The sequence below is a fragment of the Amaranthus tricolor genome, chromosome 2, assembly GCF_026212465.1.
Source record: "Amaranthus tricolor cultivar Red isolate AtriRed21 chromosome 2, ASM2621246v1, whole genome shotgun sequence".
Taxonomy (NCBI): Eukaryota; Viridiplantae; Streptophyta; class Magnoliopsida; order Caryophyllales; family Amaranthaceae; genus Amaranthus; species Amaranthus tricolor.
Window position 1 is genome coordinate 10,075,967 of NC_080048.1, and position 18,480 is coordinate 10,094,446.

Below are 18,480 nucleotides of genomic sequence, written 5' to 3' on the forward strand. Positions count from 1 at the left end.
CTATTGATTAACTATGAACAATTCCAATTTTAGGGGTTTTTGTCTTGAGTAACTCGATGACCTGCTATAGTATGTAATTCACTAAAATAGTAAACTAAAAATTAATTTAATATTAGAAAATTTTCAAAAATTTACATACAAAATTTTCTAAATAATAAAAAAAATCATAAAATTTTTAAAATATTTTTTTAACATTTTTTTGATATTTTATTTTAATTTATATTTTTTTATAGAAACAAAACTTGTTATTGCAAGTCATTTGGTTACCGGGTTTACTTTACGAATATACCTTTTAAAGTTGAGATTATTCATGGTTAATCAATAGGTGAGATTATTGTAGGAAAATCATGAATAGATTGGATTATTATAGATACTTTTTCCAAAAATTTATGTCAAAAAGGGTATGACTTTGGTCTAATGAAAAGAAAACCGAATGGTTTTTTGGTTTGACTTGGTTTTGATAGAAACTAAACCGTAATCCAAACTTTCATCTTTACGTCTCATGAATCATTTTTTATTAGGTTACCAAATGTACACTTGTAGTATTAATACGATTACTTATAACCTTAAAATAATTAATTATAACTATGGTGAGATGGTCTTCTACAAATTTAATGCGAAAAATAATGGTGGTATCAATTTAAATCAATATTTATTTAGTAGTCAATTTTTTAATAATTATATGAATGAATATTGTTTGTTGCAGACATAGATTAATTAGATTTATGAATCCCTTTACAAGTAGGTTACGTTGCTGTGCAACTGTGCGAGGCCACGATGTAATTAAAGCTTGTAGGAGTACTAAATACCTTAATTGTTATAAAAATTTGAAAAGAATAAGAAAGTTAATATAAATATAAAAAATTCAAAAAATAATCAACTTTTAAACTTATTTTTCAAAATAAGTATTTTTTTTTCTGGAGCACAGGTTTGGGGTTAGAAGCTTGGTAAAATAAGTCAAGGTCTTTGTTCACTTTTAGTAACAACGAACAAAGATTTTTATCAAGCATTTTTGTTCGCTGTTATTAACAACGAACAATTACAAGTCTAATTATGTGCACTTTCTTGTTTCAATTTTAATTGTTATTTTCTTGGGCCATGTCAATTTTACAAGGCTTATTTTTAGAATTTTAATTATTAGCTTTCCTATTTTATTTTCTAAAAATTTGGGAAAGTTGATAATTATGGGATTAGAGGTGATTTTATTTAATTATATAAAGTGACTTAATGTTATTTTAATTCTCTCCAAAAGAATGTTATTTTAATTAAAAAACTAAAATTAACTTTTCTAATTTATTTCCTAACAATTTGGAAAAGTTGATAATCATGAGATTAATGGTGATTTTATTTAATTATAGAAAGTTTTAATAATTGAAAGCCTAAAAATAAGCCTTATAAAATTGACATGGCCCAAGAAAATAGCAATAAAAATTGAAACAAGCAAGTGTGCCTAATTATCCTTGTACTTGTTCGCTGTTAATAACAGCGAACAAAGAAGCTCGGTCAACAATGGTTAAACAGCGAATAAAGACATTGACTGACAGCGAACAACCTCGAACCTGTGCCCTGGGCAAAAAGTGCTTATTTTGAATATTAAATTTAAAAGTTGCTTATATTTTGAATTTTTACATTAATTTTCTTATTCTTTTTAGATTTTCAATTTCTATTTCCCTTATTTCTTCTCATTTTATTGCCTTGCATACTTCTTAGTTGTTCTCTTGGGCCGTAACAATTGTACGTACTATTAATTTACTCCTTTTTTATCACGAACATTATAATCTTTCATCTTAAAATATTTTATATAGATTTACATAATATTATAACAATAGAACAAATAAAAATCTATTCTGCTGTTGGAGTTTGTATTATGGAACTCAAAAATCTCTTAAATATTCAAGTCTCATAATGCAAATTCAAAGAGACAGAAAAAGTATTTCCTCTGTTTTACTATATTTATTACATTTGACTTTTTACACAATCGAATGTGTTATTTTGATCATTTATATAGTGAAATATAGACATCTAAAAATTGTAAAAGTTAATATTCTAAAACTATGCGATTAGATGATTCAAACAAGATCTCACCCGACTATATTTTCTTACATATTAGCTGTAATAAATAAAATAAATTTAAACGATAAATAGTATCAACAATCGTAATGTAGCGAGTATTTCAGAATGGAGAAAGTACACATACATGCAAATGAAGGAGTAATTCATTTAGAGAAAGTAGGCTTTTCAAAATAAGGTTTGAATTTCATTATCATGTAATTCTTCTCTTTTCTTAGCCGATTAAAATAAAATAAATAGATAAACTATGAAAGTAGAATGTTATAAGATGTAATTAAATTAAAACTAAACATACTAGATATTAATTAATATTAATAATTAATATTAATTTGAACAAAATGTGGCTAAGGATTTAACACTATTTATTTGAACAAAATGTACTTTTGACGTGTTCGGTTTATGGCTTTTTGGCTAGCTTTTTAATTGACTTTTAGTCTATTGGTTGAGCAAATCAATTATCTATTATCTATTATATATTATCTATTATCTATTATTAATATTGGTAATATTAATTAATATTAATAATTTATGTTAATATTATTAATATTAATTTACATTAATATTGTTAATATTAAGGAAAATTTACCCAAAATAATCCAACCTATTCACGATCTTCCTATAATAATCCCAACTATCGATTAACCATGAATAATCTCATATATTGTATCAATTTACCCCATCTGCTCCATGTTTGTTTCTACTTCCCACTCCATTGACGACACAACAGTGAGTGAAGAAGCCCATCTCTTTTGAGCTCCCATTTCTAGTGATTAAGTGCAGCTCCGCCATTTCCAGTGACTATAGCCATCAATGGTAAGTTTTCGAATTTTGTAAAATTAAATTGATGGGTTTCAAATTTTCATCTCCAATTATGCATTCTAAGCAGTGAGTGAAGAAGCCCATCTCTTTTGAGCTCCCATTCTAGTGACTATAATCGCAGCTCCGTCATTTCCAGTGACTATAGCCATCAATGGTAAGTTTTCGAATTTTGTAAATTAAATTGATGGGGGTTTCGAATTTTCATCTCCAATTATGCATTCTAAATTTTGTTCTTGATTTGATCTATGCTAGGCTAGTCAGTGTGATTCCTTTACAATAAAATGGTGGTTTGGTGGGGTGTTTAAAAAGACAAGGTTTGAATTAGAGTATGTGGGTGGTATGTGTAAATCCATGAGCATAGAACCTGACAAGTTATCTTGGTTTGAACTTAAGGGAATAGTTGAGGAAGATATTGGTTTCAAGTCTCCATTTAGCTTATACTACTTAGATCCTAAGGCAATGACTTTTGAGGAAGGGTTGAAGAAACTAATCAATGATGTTTCTGTAAGTGAAATGGGTAATGTTGGTACTGACTTTAGGGCTGTAGATGTATATGTTGTTGATGTTAAAGATGATGACAAATTGTCTGTGAAAATAAAAAAAGAATTCAGTAATGTAGGTAAAGCATATGGCTTTGTAGGTGAAAGGAAGAAATTAACACCTAGGAAAGCACATAAAGATACATGTGAGGCAAGTGGTCCCCAAGACCTCATTATAAAACCCAACCCACCTAATATTTCAGATATTTGTAATGAATCTGAAAATCAAAGTTGCTTTCTTCATATCCCAAACAGCCCCATAAACTCACAACATGAAAAGAATTATAAGCTAATCCCCATCGAACAAGGTTTATCTGAAGATGAGCTAGATTTTACTTGTGATTGGTATGAGACTTGGCCTGGTAAAATTGCATCTGGTGAGATAAATGAGGGTTATGAAGAAGCTTTTGAAGATGAAGATGATAGCACAGATCTAGACTATATCATATCAGATGAGGATGAAACTGAAGGAGATGGGTCAATTGAGCTTGTTTTGAGTGAGGACTTGTCAGTGGAGGGGGATGAAGGTGTTGTTCAATCAAATTTGAAGATTGGTGAGTGCTCTTTCAATGATATTGTGTCTTAATATGAAAATAGTGATGATGAAATTGTCACACCTACTATAGTAAATGATAAAACAGATTTTAGGAGGTTTAAATGGTGTGTTGGAATTGTTTTTGGTAATTCTCTTGAATTTAGACAAGCTGTTACTAGATATGCTATTGCTCAAGGGAGAAATGTTAAAATTTGTGCAAGTGACAAAAAAAGATTGCAAAGAATTGGAGTAAGATGTGTTGAAGGGTGTCCATTTAGGATTTTTGCTAGTTGGGATAGGAAGACGGCTTCATGTGTTGTGAAAACAGTGGATGGTCAACATACTTGTCAAAGGAATATGGATTCAAATAGGCAATTCAAGGCTTCTTGGTGTGCGGAAGAGTTACTTGATCTGTTCAAAAGTAGACCACACATAGCATCATCTGAAATTATAGACATTGTGAGGAAGAATTTCAGGATAATTATTACTAGGGTTTTGCATATAAGATTAAATATGCTACTCACAGAAAGTTACATGGTTCAATGAAGCAACACTACTCCAAGCTAATGAGTTACATGGAAGCATTGAAATAAAGTAGCCCAAAAAAGCCATTTTAGAATTGTCACTGATGGGAATATTGATAGGTCGTTTATGTACTACCAAACAATTCCTAATATGCAACTAGTATAGCAGCAGTTAGGGTGGAATCCACAGGGAACAATATAGTAAGTGATTATTTTCCGGCTACCAATTGATCCTAGGTAACACACAAATTTGGAGGATATATGTCTAAACTAACTAAACAACTAGAGCGCAAACAATTAAATTAGAAAAGTAAATCGATGATACTAAAACATCCAGGGATAAACTTCCCCACTAGCATGATATGATGACAATGAGATCCTACTACCCTTACAACAATCATAACCAAGTTCAATAGGACGAATACACCATTAAGAATACTAATAACTCCTTTCGAAGACTATTAGCTTCACTACCATACTATCAAACATATTTTCATGGAATCAAGTATAGTAATGACATTGAGCACAATATTCTATAAGATCCAACAATCAAATCTATCTATTTTCATGAAGATTATCAAGCCCTTGATCTAAAAGGCCATTCATTCAACTCTAACTTTCGTTAACGATGAATAAATTGTTAACTACAATTTCCAAAGTTTCCATTGAAAAACGTAAGTTAACTAGCATAAGAGATCAAGCATGAACAAGGATTGTGCATAACAAAAAGGGATTGAAACTCAATAATTCATCATCAAAATCATGGCTAGGGTTCCATCTAACCTTAGATTAAGAAACTACTCACACATATTAAATGCAACAAAACAAGAATTCATTAAAGGAAACATGATTAAAAATAATAACAAGAAAAGGGATAAAGAAATAGTACTTGAATTCGAATACCAAATGATGAACGAAAGTAAATGAAGTTACAAAGTTTCTTTCCTAAAGTGAAGAATTAAAAGTATCTAAAAAAAACATAGAAAATGTTAACTCCCCTTGTTTGGTTACATTCCCCATCATTTAATAAAAAACCGTGCGGAAAATAAAATGGCCTGAAAATAATCAAAGACACACAAAACTCCAACCAAGCGTAAAACCACATGGAAAATGCGAAATCACACATCAAAATGCCATAAAATGCAAGGGAAAGGAGCATAAAAATATAGTACGAAGTGCATACATCAAACTCCCCCAAGCCAAACCCTTGCTTGTCCCCAAGCAAATGGACCATCAAAGAAAAGTGGAGATCAAATAGGTCAAAAAAGTTCTTCCCCAAAAGTTTTCGAAATTCATTTAAAAGAAACTTCAAACGACTCGGCATTTAGGCGCACTTAACCTCAATCCGGAATATCATAGCGCAATCAGGCTTTCACGATTCATCCAAAAGGTAACCAGTTAAGGCCATCGTAAACACATCATAAATCAAATGAGGAGGTACTCACGGGGCAACTCACCACTCCATTGTCGATGAGTCTAGAACTCATTACACACACCGAAGTAGTAAAAAGGACTACTTCCATTCCCCAGCAGTGTTTCCCTCCCAACTCTCACACTCATGTGTTTAGAAGGACAAAAAGTTCTCTCCAATGCAAACAACATTCTAAAGACTTTCACTTTAACTTTGCTATCCTTCTCCTTTGAAATAGACTTCAACTACCAAGAGAATCAATTCAGGTTAATAATGGGAGCGACGTTGGCTAAGGTTATTGGTCGTGCTAAAAGTATGAGACCTAGTAGGGACAGTAGGGAGTGAAATCTCTTTTCTCGCAACTACACACATTTCGAGCATGAGCATCATACAACCAATCATAAATGAACTTAACCAATGAAATTTCGAGCTTCTGGAAGAATAAGATATAACCCCTTTTAATTGAATTTATAACTACAAGCAAAAATCACATTCTTTTTGTTGTTTCTGTTGAGTTTTTTTTTTTTTTTTTTTTTTTTTTTTTTTGAAGAAATAATACTTGGGGGCGTCTATATACAGAAGAATTTAAAAGAAGCTCGAGATTTTACCATTATGGATCAGTAACCACACCAACAACCAACATCAAACTTAAATAATTGATTCACTCCCTAAGTGGTGTAAGAGGGGGAAATTTTGGGATTGTGGAGCTTTAGTAATGCGGGTTGAAAGAAAAGGGGCTCAAGCTCAAGAGGGCTAAAACCTAAAGTCAAGTAGTGCAAGGTGGCTTTTTAGTCCATGTGGTTTCAAGTAACATCTAAGCCTGAAAATCATTTTCAACAAGGTATATCTAGTCAAATTCTAGGAGGAGTAAAGCAAAGTCAAGATCAGTCTAGCCCCTAATGGGCATCCTAGCACATAATGCACACACATTTGATTAGGCCAACTCACCAGCTAACCTACTCATGCTCATGAGGCAATTAAATGCCACTTAACTGGTTCTCAAATTAGGAGTGTCTGCGGTTTACCTCTGACATCCAAATAACAGTATCACATGCCAAAATACCAGTCAAAACATTTTGCAAAATTCATTTTAGGGGAAAAGACAGTGTTACTCATATACAGGGGATTCCAACAATTCTCATCAAGCCATAACACGTTTTTTCTTTTTTTTTTTTTTGCGAGAAATAAAACCTAACTCAATATGCTGAAAATGATAAAAATATGCAGGTGCATGAGTGAGTGAGTGAGTGAGTGGGAAGTGATTATCCCCCCCAAGCCAGTCCAAGCACGGTCCTCAGTGTTTGGCACAAGATCAAATAAATGATCACTGGCCCGAACCACCACCTCCAGGACCAGAAGGACCACATCTTATGAGTGCAGAATGAGGGATTAATACCCTTGATGTCATCAATAGTGTACCCAATAACACTCTTATACTTTTTCAAAACTGTGAGCAATCGCTCAATTTGACTGCCATTGAGTTCAACATTGACAATAACAGGGTAAGTGTCATTATCCTCTAGAAAGACATATTTCAAAGAAGGAGGAAGGGATTTTGATTCTACCTGAGGAGGCGTAGTACACTCCTTTTGTTCCTCAATGGTGGACACCTTCCAGGGTAGGATGTCCTCAAACTTAGCTTTTGCAGGAACAAATGTAGGTGCAACATCTAAAACTTGGACCATCTCAATCACATCGGCTCTATCCTTCTCGTAGTTGCCTTCAATAGCTGCATAAAGTGGATCAACAATGGAGGGTGTGGACTCCCTCTCTGTAGTAGCATCAACTATCGCATCCACTCGATAAACAGTCTCCCCAATGACAGAATGTGCCATGGATGAGGGGAGATGGAAGTGCAGCTGTTCTCCAAAAATTTCAAGTGATAACTTCCCAATCTTCACATCAAAATTGGCTGCAGTAGTCTTTAAAAAATCACGACCCAAAATCACCGGAATGCGGGCATCCTCTTCCATATCCATAATGACGAAATCGCAGGGTACGAAGTAATTACCAACTTGGACGGGGAAATCCTCAAGAATACCGATTGGGTACCTCACAGATCGATCGGCTAATTGTATAGACATCCGAGTGGCTTTCATCTCGCCATTGATCTTTTTGCATAGTGTTAACGACATCACACTCACACTAGCCCCTAAATCAGCAAGGGCTACAGCAGACACATCTTTCCCCAACTTCAGTGGGATAGTAAAACTACCAGGATCGGCTTGTTTCTTAGGAAGCTTGCAATGCAAAATAGCGCTACATTGCCCATTCAAAGTTTCCACCACACTCTCCTCTAGCTTGCGTTTGTTGGAAATGATGTCTTTGAGGAATTTAGCATAAGAGGGCATTTCCTTAATGGCTTCTAAGAAGGGGATGTTGATCTGTAGCTTGCTCAAAACTTGAAGAAATTTTCCATATTTATGCTCAAGCTTCGCCTGTGCCAATCTAGAAGGAAATGGCACTGGTGGTGTGTACGTTCGACCGGCAGTCATGGGCTTGTCTGAATTGACTGGCTCATCTTTCTTTTCTTCAGAAACATCATCATTAGTACCTGGAGCTGGAACAAAAATGGGTGAAGTCTTTACCTTTGGGGTTGGATCATGAAGTGTCCTACCATTCCTCGTAGTTACTGCATTGAGTTGTTGATGTGGGGATGTGGTTGGGTTCTTTACTTCTTTTCTCTGTTTCCCGGAAGTTTCCCCTTTTGCATGGATAGGTTACTCAATTGTTGTGCCATTTGAGCCATCTGAGTATCGATCATTTTGTTGTGGGCCAAAATCTGATTAATAGAGGTGCTGAAGTGTTCATTTTGCTTGCTTTGGGTAGCAATAAAGTTCTCCATCAAGCTCTCAAGGTTAGACTTCGGCGGATGTTGTTGTTGAGGTGGGAAGGGAGGTCTTTGTTGGAAACCCGATGGTATGTTGTACGAGGGTGAGGGATTCTGCGCATTGTTGTTTCTGTAGGAAAAGTTTGGATGATCCCTCCATCCTGGATTGAAGGTGTTGGAATAGGGGTTGTATTTTTGTCTCGCATTCTGATTTTGAATGGCGTTGACTTGTTCCACAGCAGCAACCCCTTCGGCTTGAAGTTGGCAATCAACACTAGAATGCCCTTTTAACCCACAAGCCCCACAGACTTTATTTATTGCAGCGACATCCAATTGTTCAACCTTCCTTGTCAAAGCCTGTACATTATTTGTCAAAGCAACAATAGCATCCACTTCATACCTACCACCTCTCCTTGGAGTTGATTGTTCTCGCCAGTGGTAATTTGAGGCCATATCATCATGAATTTTCTTCGCCTGGGTCAATGTTTTCATCATGAAGTTACCCCCAGCAGCAGCATCCAAAGAAGTCTGGATTTCATGCCTCAAAGCATTGTAAACTGTCTCAATAACCATCCAATTCGGTAATCCGTGATGTGGGCACTTTCTGATTAGACTTTTAAATCTCTCCCATGCATCAAAGAGTGATTCCCCGTCTTTTTGCTTGAAAGTAGATATTTCATTTCGGTACTTTGAAGTTTTTCCGGGTGGGTAGTATCGATGCAAGAATGCCTTTTTCAGAGCCTCCCAAGTAGCAATGGAGTTGGGTTCTTCCTCACGAAGCCACTGTTTAGCCGCCCCCGCAAGAGAAAAAGGGAAAGCTATTAACATTAATTGATCGGAGGTGACGTTGTTGTACTTGTGTGTCATGCACTTGTCGATGAACAGATTAATGTGATCGGTTTGGGCTCTCATTCTCAATACCATGAAATTGGTCCTGAGCGATCCAATTGAAGAATGCTGACCGGATCTCATACTGGTTCCCGGAAATTTCTGGCCTCACAATGCTTGTAGTGACTATGCTAGCATCGGGAGTGATGTAATCCAGGAGGGGTTTCTCTGGTGTTTCAGCCATGGTAGAATCTTCCCTTCTCTTGTTTCTTCGCCTTCTTTGCCTAGAGTTGAGTCTTTTTGCCGTTGCTTCGATTTCAGGGTCAAAAGGTACTAGTTCGTATCCGTGTCGTCTGGTATGCATGCAACAAAAGAAACTACAAGCAAAGGGTTAAATAGATAGGGGAGGGGGACCTAACCTAAGTACAATCAGAGAAAAAAGAATCAATTTAAACTCTGAAAATAAACACTAAACTAATCCGTTGTTTCCCGGAAACGGCGCCAAAATTTGATAGGTCGTTTATGTACTACCAAACAATTCCTAATATGCAACTAGTATAGCAGCAGTTAGGGTCGAATCCACAGGGAACAATATAGTAAGTGATTATTTTCCGGCTACCAATTGATCCTAGGTAACACACAAATTTGGAGGATATATGTCTAAACTAACTAAACAACTAGAGCGCAAACAATTAAATTAGAAAAGTAAATCGATGATACTAAAACATCCAGGGATAAACTTCCCCACTAGCATGATATGATGACAATGAGATGCTACTACCCTTACAACAATCATAACCAAGTTCAATAGGACGAATACACCATTAAGAATACTAATAACTCCTTTCGAAGACTATTAGCTTCACTACCATACTATCAAACATATTTTCATGGAATCAAGTATAGTAATGACATTGAGCACAATATTCTATAAGATCCAACAATCAAATCTATCTATTTTCATGAAGATTATCAAGCCCTTGATCTAAAAGGCCATTCATTCAACTCTAACTTTCGTTAACGATGAATAAATTGTTAACTACAATTTCCAAAGTTTCCATTGAAAAACGTAAGTTAACTAGCATAAGAGATCAAGCATTAACAAGGATTATGCATAACAAAAAGGGATTGGAACTCAATAATTCATCATCAAAATCATGGCTAGGGTTCCATCTAACCCTAGATTAAGAAACTACTCACACATATTAAATGCAACAAAACAAGAATTCATTAAAGGAAACATGATTAAAAATAATAACAAGAAAAGGGATAAAGAAATAGTACTTGAATTCGAATACCAAATGATGAACGAAAGTAAATGAAGGTACAAAGTTTCTTTCCCAAAGTGAAGAATTAAAAGTATCTAAAAAAAACATAGAAAATGTTAACTCCCCTTGTTTGGTTACATTCCCCATCATTTAATAAAAAACCATGCGGAAAAACCGGACCGGGTTTCATCAAGACCGGACCGGGTTTCAGCAAGAACGGACCGGGTTTCTGGAAGACCGGACCTGGTTTCTGAAGACCCGACCGGTTTTCCGGAAGACCGGACCAGGTCCGTGTGTTAAGAGTTTTCTAGAGAGTAGAAGTTGCAGGACCCGACCGGGTCCGTGGGTTGAACATTCCAGCAAGTGATTTTAAACAAACCCGGCCGGGTTTATGCGGGACCCGACCGGGTCATGGGCTTGGATGCTTGCGTTCTTACTTCTTGCTTGAAATCACCCGGGTATGAAAATACCCGCCCGGGCCTATCATCTTGTGCTCACTTTTCTTCATGAGAACGCGGAGAAAGTACAAACGAAACCCAACGGGACTCAAAGCATGTCCGAATGGGCTCGTGAGCTCATTAAAGTGTCGCAATGCGGTCTCGAACTCTGCCAAATCTCGAAGCACGCATTCTAATGCTCAGGAGTGATCCGCTTCCAATACAAGAGTGGAGTAAAATGGCCTGAAAATAATCAAAGACACACAAAACTCCAACCAAGCGTAAAACCACATGGAAAATGCGAAATCACACATCAAAATGCCATAAAATGCAAGGGAAAGGAGCATAAAAATATAGTACGAAGTGCATACATCAAATATAATTTCACCTACATTTCAAAGAATGTTTGTTTGTTTTGAAGGTGTGAAGGAAGGTTGGGTTAAAGGGTGTAAGAAGGTTTTGTGTATTGATGGTTGCTTTATAAAACCTTCTTGGGTGGCATGTTACTAAGTGCAGTTGGAAGGGATCCAAATGAGCAAATGTATCCCTTGGCATGGGCTGTAGTTGAAGGTGAGAATAATGATTCTTGGCAATGGTTTATTTCTGAGCTTAAAAAAAGCGTTCCACATGGCAATGGCACTGGATGGACTGTGATTTCCGATGAACATCAGATATGATTTCAAGGTATTCTTAGTTGTTTAGAGCTGGTGAAATTTGCATCCATATTATTGAAATTCTTAGCTGTTTGAGCTACTGTTTAGCTGCTGTTTTGGTATTGCTTTGAGCTGGATTTTGTTATATGAAGTCATTACATGCTTAACTGTTTACTTCAAGCTAACTAGTTGTTGTTTCAGCTGTTTTGAGCTACTGTTTAGCTGCTGTTTTGATATTGCTTTGAGCTGGATTTTGTTATATGAAGTCATTACATGCTGAACTGTTTACTTCAAGCTAATTAGTTGCTGTTTCAGTTGTTTTGAGCTACTGGTTTAGCTGCTGTTTTGGTATGATTTGAGCTGGATTTTGGTAAATGAAGTCATTACATGCTGTTTTGTTGAGTCAAGGTAATTAGTTGCTGTTTCAGCTGGTTTATCTACTGGTTTAGCTGCTGTTTTGGTATTGTTTTGAGCTGGATTTTGTTAAATCAAGTCATTACATGCTGTTTTGCTATTCTTAGTTGTTTTGAGCTGATGAGCTACTGTTTTAGCTGTATATGAGCTGGTGAACATGGTGTGTTGGGCTATATATATGCTAATTGGATGTGATACACAAAGCATTGTAAGGGCTGTGGGAATTAAACTTCCAAATGCCGAACATAGGTATTGTGCGAGACATATATATGCTAATTGGAACAAAAGCTTCAAGGGTGAAGAGATGAAGCTTTTATTTTGGAGGTGTACAAAAGCTTATAATGAAGCTGATTTTAGTGATGGAATCACAGAAATGAACAAAGTAAACCATGTTGCTGCTGAAGCATTTAACTTGGCTAATCCTCGTTTATTTTGTCGAGCTTTTGTGAAGGTTGATACAAAGTGCGATGTGATATTGAGTAACATGGCCGAAACTTTTAACAATTACATCATGCATGCTAGATCAAAACACTTGATTGATATGCTTGATGATATTTGAACAATGATAATGAAGAGGCTAACTACAAAGAGGGAGGAGTGTGCAAGCAAGTGGAGTGGATTATTATGTCCAAAAGTACAAGTTATATTGGATAAAGAGAAAGAAGAGGCATCTAATTGCACTGTTCTACCGTCTACTGCTACAGTATTCCAAGTTGCTCATCACATTGACGTATTAGAGGTGGACATAGAAAGAAGAACATGTACGTACAAGAAATGGGATCTTAACGGGATTCCTTGTTGTCATGCTGTTGCCTCAATTAGTTACCTACATAAAGACGTCGAGTCATTTGTGGATGAATGTTACACCAAAGCTGCATACACAAGACTTATACAGGTAGCATAGCTCCTTGCATTGGAGAACATCATTGGCCTAAAATTGATATGTCCATCGATCCACCCCCCATCAAAATTGGTCCTGGAAAACCAAGAATGTCACGAATCAAAAGTGCTCATGAGGACCCAAAAAAACCAGGGAAACTCACAAGACATGGCATGCAGATGAGTTGTACCATTTGTAAATTCACTGCACATAATAAACGAAATTGTCCGGAAAAGGGTAAAGCTGCTGACCCTACACCCCCACCAATTAAGAGAGGAAGAGGAAGACCAAGAAAAGATGTTAGTGAAAGAAGAGTAAACCCAGAATCACAATCATGTCAACTAGCCCATTATCAGCTAACTGCACATCCTGGGGCAATAGGTAGAGGGGGGAGAAGGATCCATACAGGGCAAGGGAGCAAGGGTGGTAATCCCAGTGGTTCAGTTACAACTGCTGAAACGGTTAGTTAGTTAAACTTTATGCCAAAACATTATTACACATCAAATAAAAGTTCAGTCAATCTAATAATTGTTATGTTCCTTTTTAACAGTGCAAAAGAAAAAGAGGAAGGCCAAGCAAGGGAAGCCAAATTCATGTAGACGTACTCTCAAGTCAAGCATCAACAACCAAGCAATGAAGAATCTTTATTAATATTCAGACTAATAGTTAGTATAACACTTAAGAGTTTTTGTAAACAATGAAGCGTATGTATAATTAATGTATTGTTAATGACTTAAGTTTTGCTTTTGTAAACCTAAATATTTTGTCAAACATTTAAGTATGGTAGTGATATTTTGTCAATGTAATGGAGCACACGACAGTGATATTTTGCCAAATATTTTGTGAAGCAATATATTAGGAAATGGGATCTAATTTCATTACATTAATTGTCTTACATTGTTGTAGAATTTTCATTACATTGTACTAATCATGTTAACATAAATAAGATTACAAATAATAACCATGATGCAACAAGCACAAATCCTAAAGCTTTTGTTGCATTAATTTGTTTAGCAAGTTCAATCTTCAACAAAGCTTCACTCTACTTCAATTTTTGTTTCTTCATCTTCAATTTGTCAATTTTCTCAAGTAAAATAGAATTTTGTTCTTCCAAACAATATGCTCCTCCAATTGCTTCCGACTTGATTACATCATCCTCCCACTTGAAAAATTTGCAATTTAAGTCCTATAAAAAAATACAATCAAAATTAGCTAAACTAAATTACTTTACTAAAATAAATCATAACCACAAAAATCAAACCATAACTTACAGGCCAAAGACCACAACCATAAAATCGATGCCCAACTCTAGAACCTTTTCTAGCAGTTTGCAATTTTGCTAGAACACCATGTTCACATTTAGGGCTTTCCTTTGCAATTGACCTTCTTGGTGTTGAAGAATGAGATGTGGTAATGCTCTTCATAGCATGAGACAGATGAAAAAAAAAAAAGAAAAACAGAGATTCTTGCTGAATTTTTCGGTTTTAATGGAGGATTTGGGGTATGGGTTTTAATGGAGGAAGGAATTCATGGTAAAATGATGAAGAAGCTGGGTTAAGCATAAGCTACAACAACTTAACCGGAACAATTGGTAAAAATGGATTCAACAGCACTCCGGGTAAATTGATACAATACATGAGATTATTCATGGCTAATCGATTGTTGAGATTATTGTAGGAAAATCGTGAATAGGTTGGATTATTCTGGGTAAATTTTCCTAATGTTAATAGATGAAATTCTTGTATTCTAATGTGTTATGTTTTGCGCATTGTATAAGTAATAGATGGAAATAAAAAACTAGAAAAATGGCGAGACGAGGACAAATTACAAGAATTTAGAAGAATTATAAACTCATATCAAATCAAATCAAATAATAAAACAAACAACCAACCACAATTACTGAATTTGTTGGATTAAATGGCAGAACTTGAGATGTAAAGGAAGAAACTGAAAGAGAAAATGAAGAAATGGGGAAAATGAGAAAGAAAATGACAAAGGAAGAAACTAAGAGAGAACGTGAAGAAATGGGAAAATAATAAAGAAAATCAAAGTAGTTGATGAAGTGGCATACGACGTGGTAGTTCAGTGGCAAAAGAACTATTCATCAACTAAGGATGAATAGTGTTCATCCTTGTAATAATTCACATTTCATTTTGCATGACTCGGCCCGACCCGACCTGTTTCATTTAAGTCCGACCCAACTTTTGCCATGTTTTATTGTCTACTAGGTTATCATAATTATATTGAGATCAATTGTTGAAAGATGCAAATAATTATATTTAATTTGTTTGTCTTACTTTATAGAATTAATTTGATTTGAGGGCAAAATTTCATACCAATTTCACGCGATTAGAGTTAGAGTTCATGATAAAATGTTGCATTTTGTGAGTTTTGTTTCACCTCTATGTTTGTTTGGGGTTGATTTTCAATTTGTTTGTGAGTTTTGCTACATTAATACAATGTCATTTTAGGGATTTAGGGTTTTAGCTAATAAAGCTTAAGTCTAATAATTAAATAATTTATTTTTTTTCTTTCTTTAAATTTCTTCTCTTTAATCTAATATTTAATTACTTAAATCAACAGATGTTAGGACCTTGGACAAACTGATGTTTACATAATTACATGATGACTACATGTGTCTTGTAATGGAAAGTTTGTGTTGAAAGATTACAAATATCTTAGATTGACCAGCAACGCAGATAACACAATTCTGCAATATAGATCTAAAGCAAACGATAATCATCCATAACAAGACAAGTGTCTCATACATATAATGACTTTAATATTTTTCCATGTCTCAATTTAATTATGCTACCTAATATTAACTATACACCTCCGGCCCTTGCATCATTTACCCTTTACACGCTTTTACATTTTAATATTTTCATTGCATTATTTTTAATAAAAATGTATAAAACTACATTATTGCATTTAATAGTGTAACTTGGGGGACCGCGTGCCACTTTTCTTCTATCTAAACATAATGTTAGTGTTTTATCCATGTATAACCTTAAAATTGTGATTTATTGTTTTTCTTGTCACAAACTATAGAGATGTCAGGAAATAGGTGATTAGAGTTGGTTCGCATTGGATGTTACTTCTATTCTATCGTTTGTACTTTAGCTAAATTTTCATGTGCAAAATATATCTCATCTTCGTATTTATAGCTTAACAGTTTACTACTTGCGTTAATGTAATGAAAAGTATTCTAGTAGAATAATATAAGATAGTTTTAGTTGAGATAAACTGCAATGAAAATGAATAAACTTTAGAGGAATTTGCACTTGTCTTTCATTTAGGAGCGAGTCAAATAATTTTATGTTAAGTAACTTAGACTCGAAGTTTGCATCATTAATTTTGAATGTGTTATAAACGATGTCAGATGCGAGAGTTCTATTGGGTGCTCGGAATCTGCATATTAAGTTCCAGAATTTGAAGGGTAAAGGTTTGAAAAAGGAGCATGCTGTCACAAACATTTCTACTAAAGTGTGGAAGAGGCAAACAACTGCTTTTAATGTTGAAAAAGCAATCAAAGGTCAGTAAGAGCGCAGGGTAATTATTCTTAATTCATTATGATAAATTTTGTTGCCAATTAGTGAGAGCAAGGACTACATGTAATCTATATTAGGATGGATGAGAAAAGTCGATAGGATTGTGATGAAGGGTACTTTGGTACATTGCATTGATCTATGCTTTTCTATATATACTCTTCTGTAATAAATGTAAGGCATTAAGGATCATTTCCTATATGGTATCAGCCCTCCCTTCGATCCTCTTTCACATTCTGCCTATCAATCATCTTCTTCCTTTCTTCTTCATTACCATGGCTGGTGAGAGAAACTCATTGCACCCTTCTCTCTCTGTAACTAATATCAAGAACCATATTCCTATACAGTTAGAATTGGAAAGTGGGTTATACTCAACATGGTCTCAACTATTTCAAACCCACTACAAAGCCTACCGTGTTCTTGATCATATTATTTCTAATATGGCTGCCTCTGATTCGTCTTCTACACCAGTTGTAACATCTCGGAATAACTCGGATCGTTTGAAAAGAGAAGAAGACCTTTTTAAAGAAAGGTAAATGTAGTCCGAGTCAAACCAGGATATTAGAAGGCAGTTATAAAAACGGATTTTTGAAAACAAAGAAAGGTTGCGGATCGAGTTCTATTAGTGTTATTATAAACTACTAGATAAAAGAAATTCTTAGCAGCGGATAAGAACGTAAAATTAAATCTACTTATTACAACTTGAGAACGAAATCGCCTCATAAACCAAATATTCTTTAAAATTTATTAGAAGTTCTTATCAAGACTTCTGTATCCTAACGATTTATTTCTCCAAGGGACAATCCTCACTCCCCAGACCTGCAACTTAACTTACTGCTAGTCATTGCCCAGATAGGAAACAACATCATCGCAGGGTCGTTAAGACCAAAAGTACACGTCTGCAAAAACCTCTCTTATAACATTAACATTATAGCATAAAGCACAATGGCAACTTACCATACGTCGGCTACAGTTCAATATTTACTTTTTAATAAATATCAAATAATTCATTGAGTCAGTTAGCCATACTGCTGTACTTTTCCTGGCCATACTGCCGGACCAAACCCCAAACTTCAAGAGTGAGACAATACATTAGGGGAAGCTAACCCCTAAGCAAGTCTCTACCATAGACACTCGCCTTACTTCGGTGCCTATGGTTAAGTATGCATACCCCCGCGGTGGCTCATAATGCCCCCATATACCGCGAGTAATTCATTTCCACCAATTGACGTCATACTACGTCCACTTTTAAGGTTAGTGAGGTCATACTATCTCTGCTTATCAAAACAATGTATCAAAATTATTTATTCGGAAAGATAACATTATTCGTACTATATATCCATACTTTACTTTTGTATGCCATTATTATATGATACATCGAACTAAATGCGAACTTCGCTGCGTGTACATATGTAACACCCCAGAATTTCCGACCCCTTAACGAAACCAAAACCGTAAAGGACAGGAGGAAATTCGGGTGTTACATAAAAGAAAAAGGAAAAGAATTTAGATAAACTTTAATTATTAACTTTAAAAAGGTGAGTGAAAATTTCGGCAGCATCTGCCTTAAAACTGTGCATCTTTATAGAAAAACAAAAGTTATTTAGAAGCTAATAAAGTAAAGGCACCAACGGCCTATCAAAACTATGTCACGGCGGAATGATACGTCGCCGGCTTCTCAAATCAACATGCCAAGCATGGATCGTGGTTCCAGAGTCGACGTT

The 18,480-nt window shown here is 35.2% G+C and overlaps 3 protein-coding genes and 1 non-coding gene across 4 annotated transcripts; 3 read left to right on the forward strand and 1 right to left on the reverse strand.

Moving 5' to 3' along the window:
- Nucleotides 1-2,841: 2,841 nt before the first annotated feature.
- On the forward strand, nt 2,842-4,552 carry LOC130805309 (uncharacterized). The gene is made up of 3 exons (XM_057670024.1): nt 2,842-2,883; nt 2,957-3,043; nt 3,142-4,552. Exons 2-3 carry the CDS (start codon nt 3,041-3,043, stop codon nt 4,012-4,014), a joined length of 876 nt encoding a protein of 291 aa, XP_057526007.1. The 5' UTR covers nt 2,842-2,883; nt 2,957-3,040; the 3' UTR covers nt 4,015-4,552.
- Nucleotides 4,553-5,963: 1,411 nt separating this feature from the next.
- Nucleotides 5,964-9,595, reverse strand: LOC130805493 (uncharacterized). Its single transcript, XM_057670269.1, has 3 exons — nt 8,574-9,595; nt 7,227-8,511; nt 5,964-6,143 (listed from the first exon to the last, which is right to left on the reverse strand). Exons 1-3 carry the CDS (start codon nt 9,593-9,595, stop codon nt 5,964-5,966), a joined length of 2,487 nt encoding a protein of 828 aa, XP_057526252.1.
- LOC130807092 (small nucleolar RNA R71) lies at nt 9,312-9,417 on the forward strand. The gene has a single exon (XR_009040465.1). It is a non-coding gene; the product is annotated as a small nucleolar RNA R71 (small nucleolar RNA).
- Nucleotides 9,596-12,534: 2,939 nt separating the features above from the next.
- LOC130805312 (uncharacterized) lies at nt 12,535-13,995 on the forward strand. The gene is made up of 2 exons (XM_057670026.1): nt 12,535-13,669; nt 13,759-13,995. The coding sequence occupies exons 1-2, from the start codon at nt 13,187-13,189 to the stop codon at nt 13,843-13,845; spliced, it is 570 nt and encodes a 189-aa protein (XP_057526009.1). The 5' UTR covers nt 12,535-13,186; the 3' UTR covers nt 13,846-13,995.
- The last annotated feature ends 4,485 nt before the right edge of the window (nt 13,996-18,480 follow it).

Excerpts from the sequence above, each read along its gene's own strand:
- LOC130805312 (XM_057670026.1), top strand. The coding sequence starts at position 13,187 with ATGTTACACCAAAGCTGCATACACAAGACTTATACAGGTAGCATAGCT. Across the intron at positions 13,670-13,758 it reads CAGTTACAACTGCTGAAACG|TGCAAAAGAAAAAGAGGAAG; the intron begins GTTAGTTAGTTA and ends CCTTTTTAACAG.
- LOC130805493 (XM_057670269.1), bottom strand. The coding sequence starts at position 9,595 with ATGACACACAAGTACAACAACGTCACCTCCGATCAATTAATGTTAATA. Across the intron at positions 8,512-8,573 it reads CCGGGAAACAGAGAAAAGAA|GACACTTCATGATCCAACCC; the intron begins GTAAAGAACCCA and ends GAGGAATGGTAG. Across the intron at positions 6,144-7,226 it reads GGAGGTGGTGGTTCGGGCCA|TTGAAGTCTATTTCAAAGGA; the intron begins GTGATCATTTAT and ends TTCTCTTGGTAG.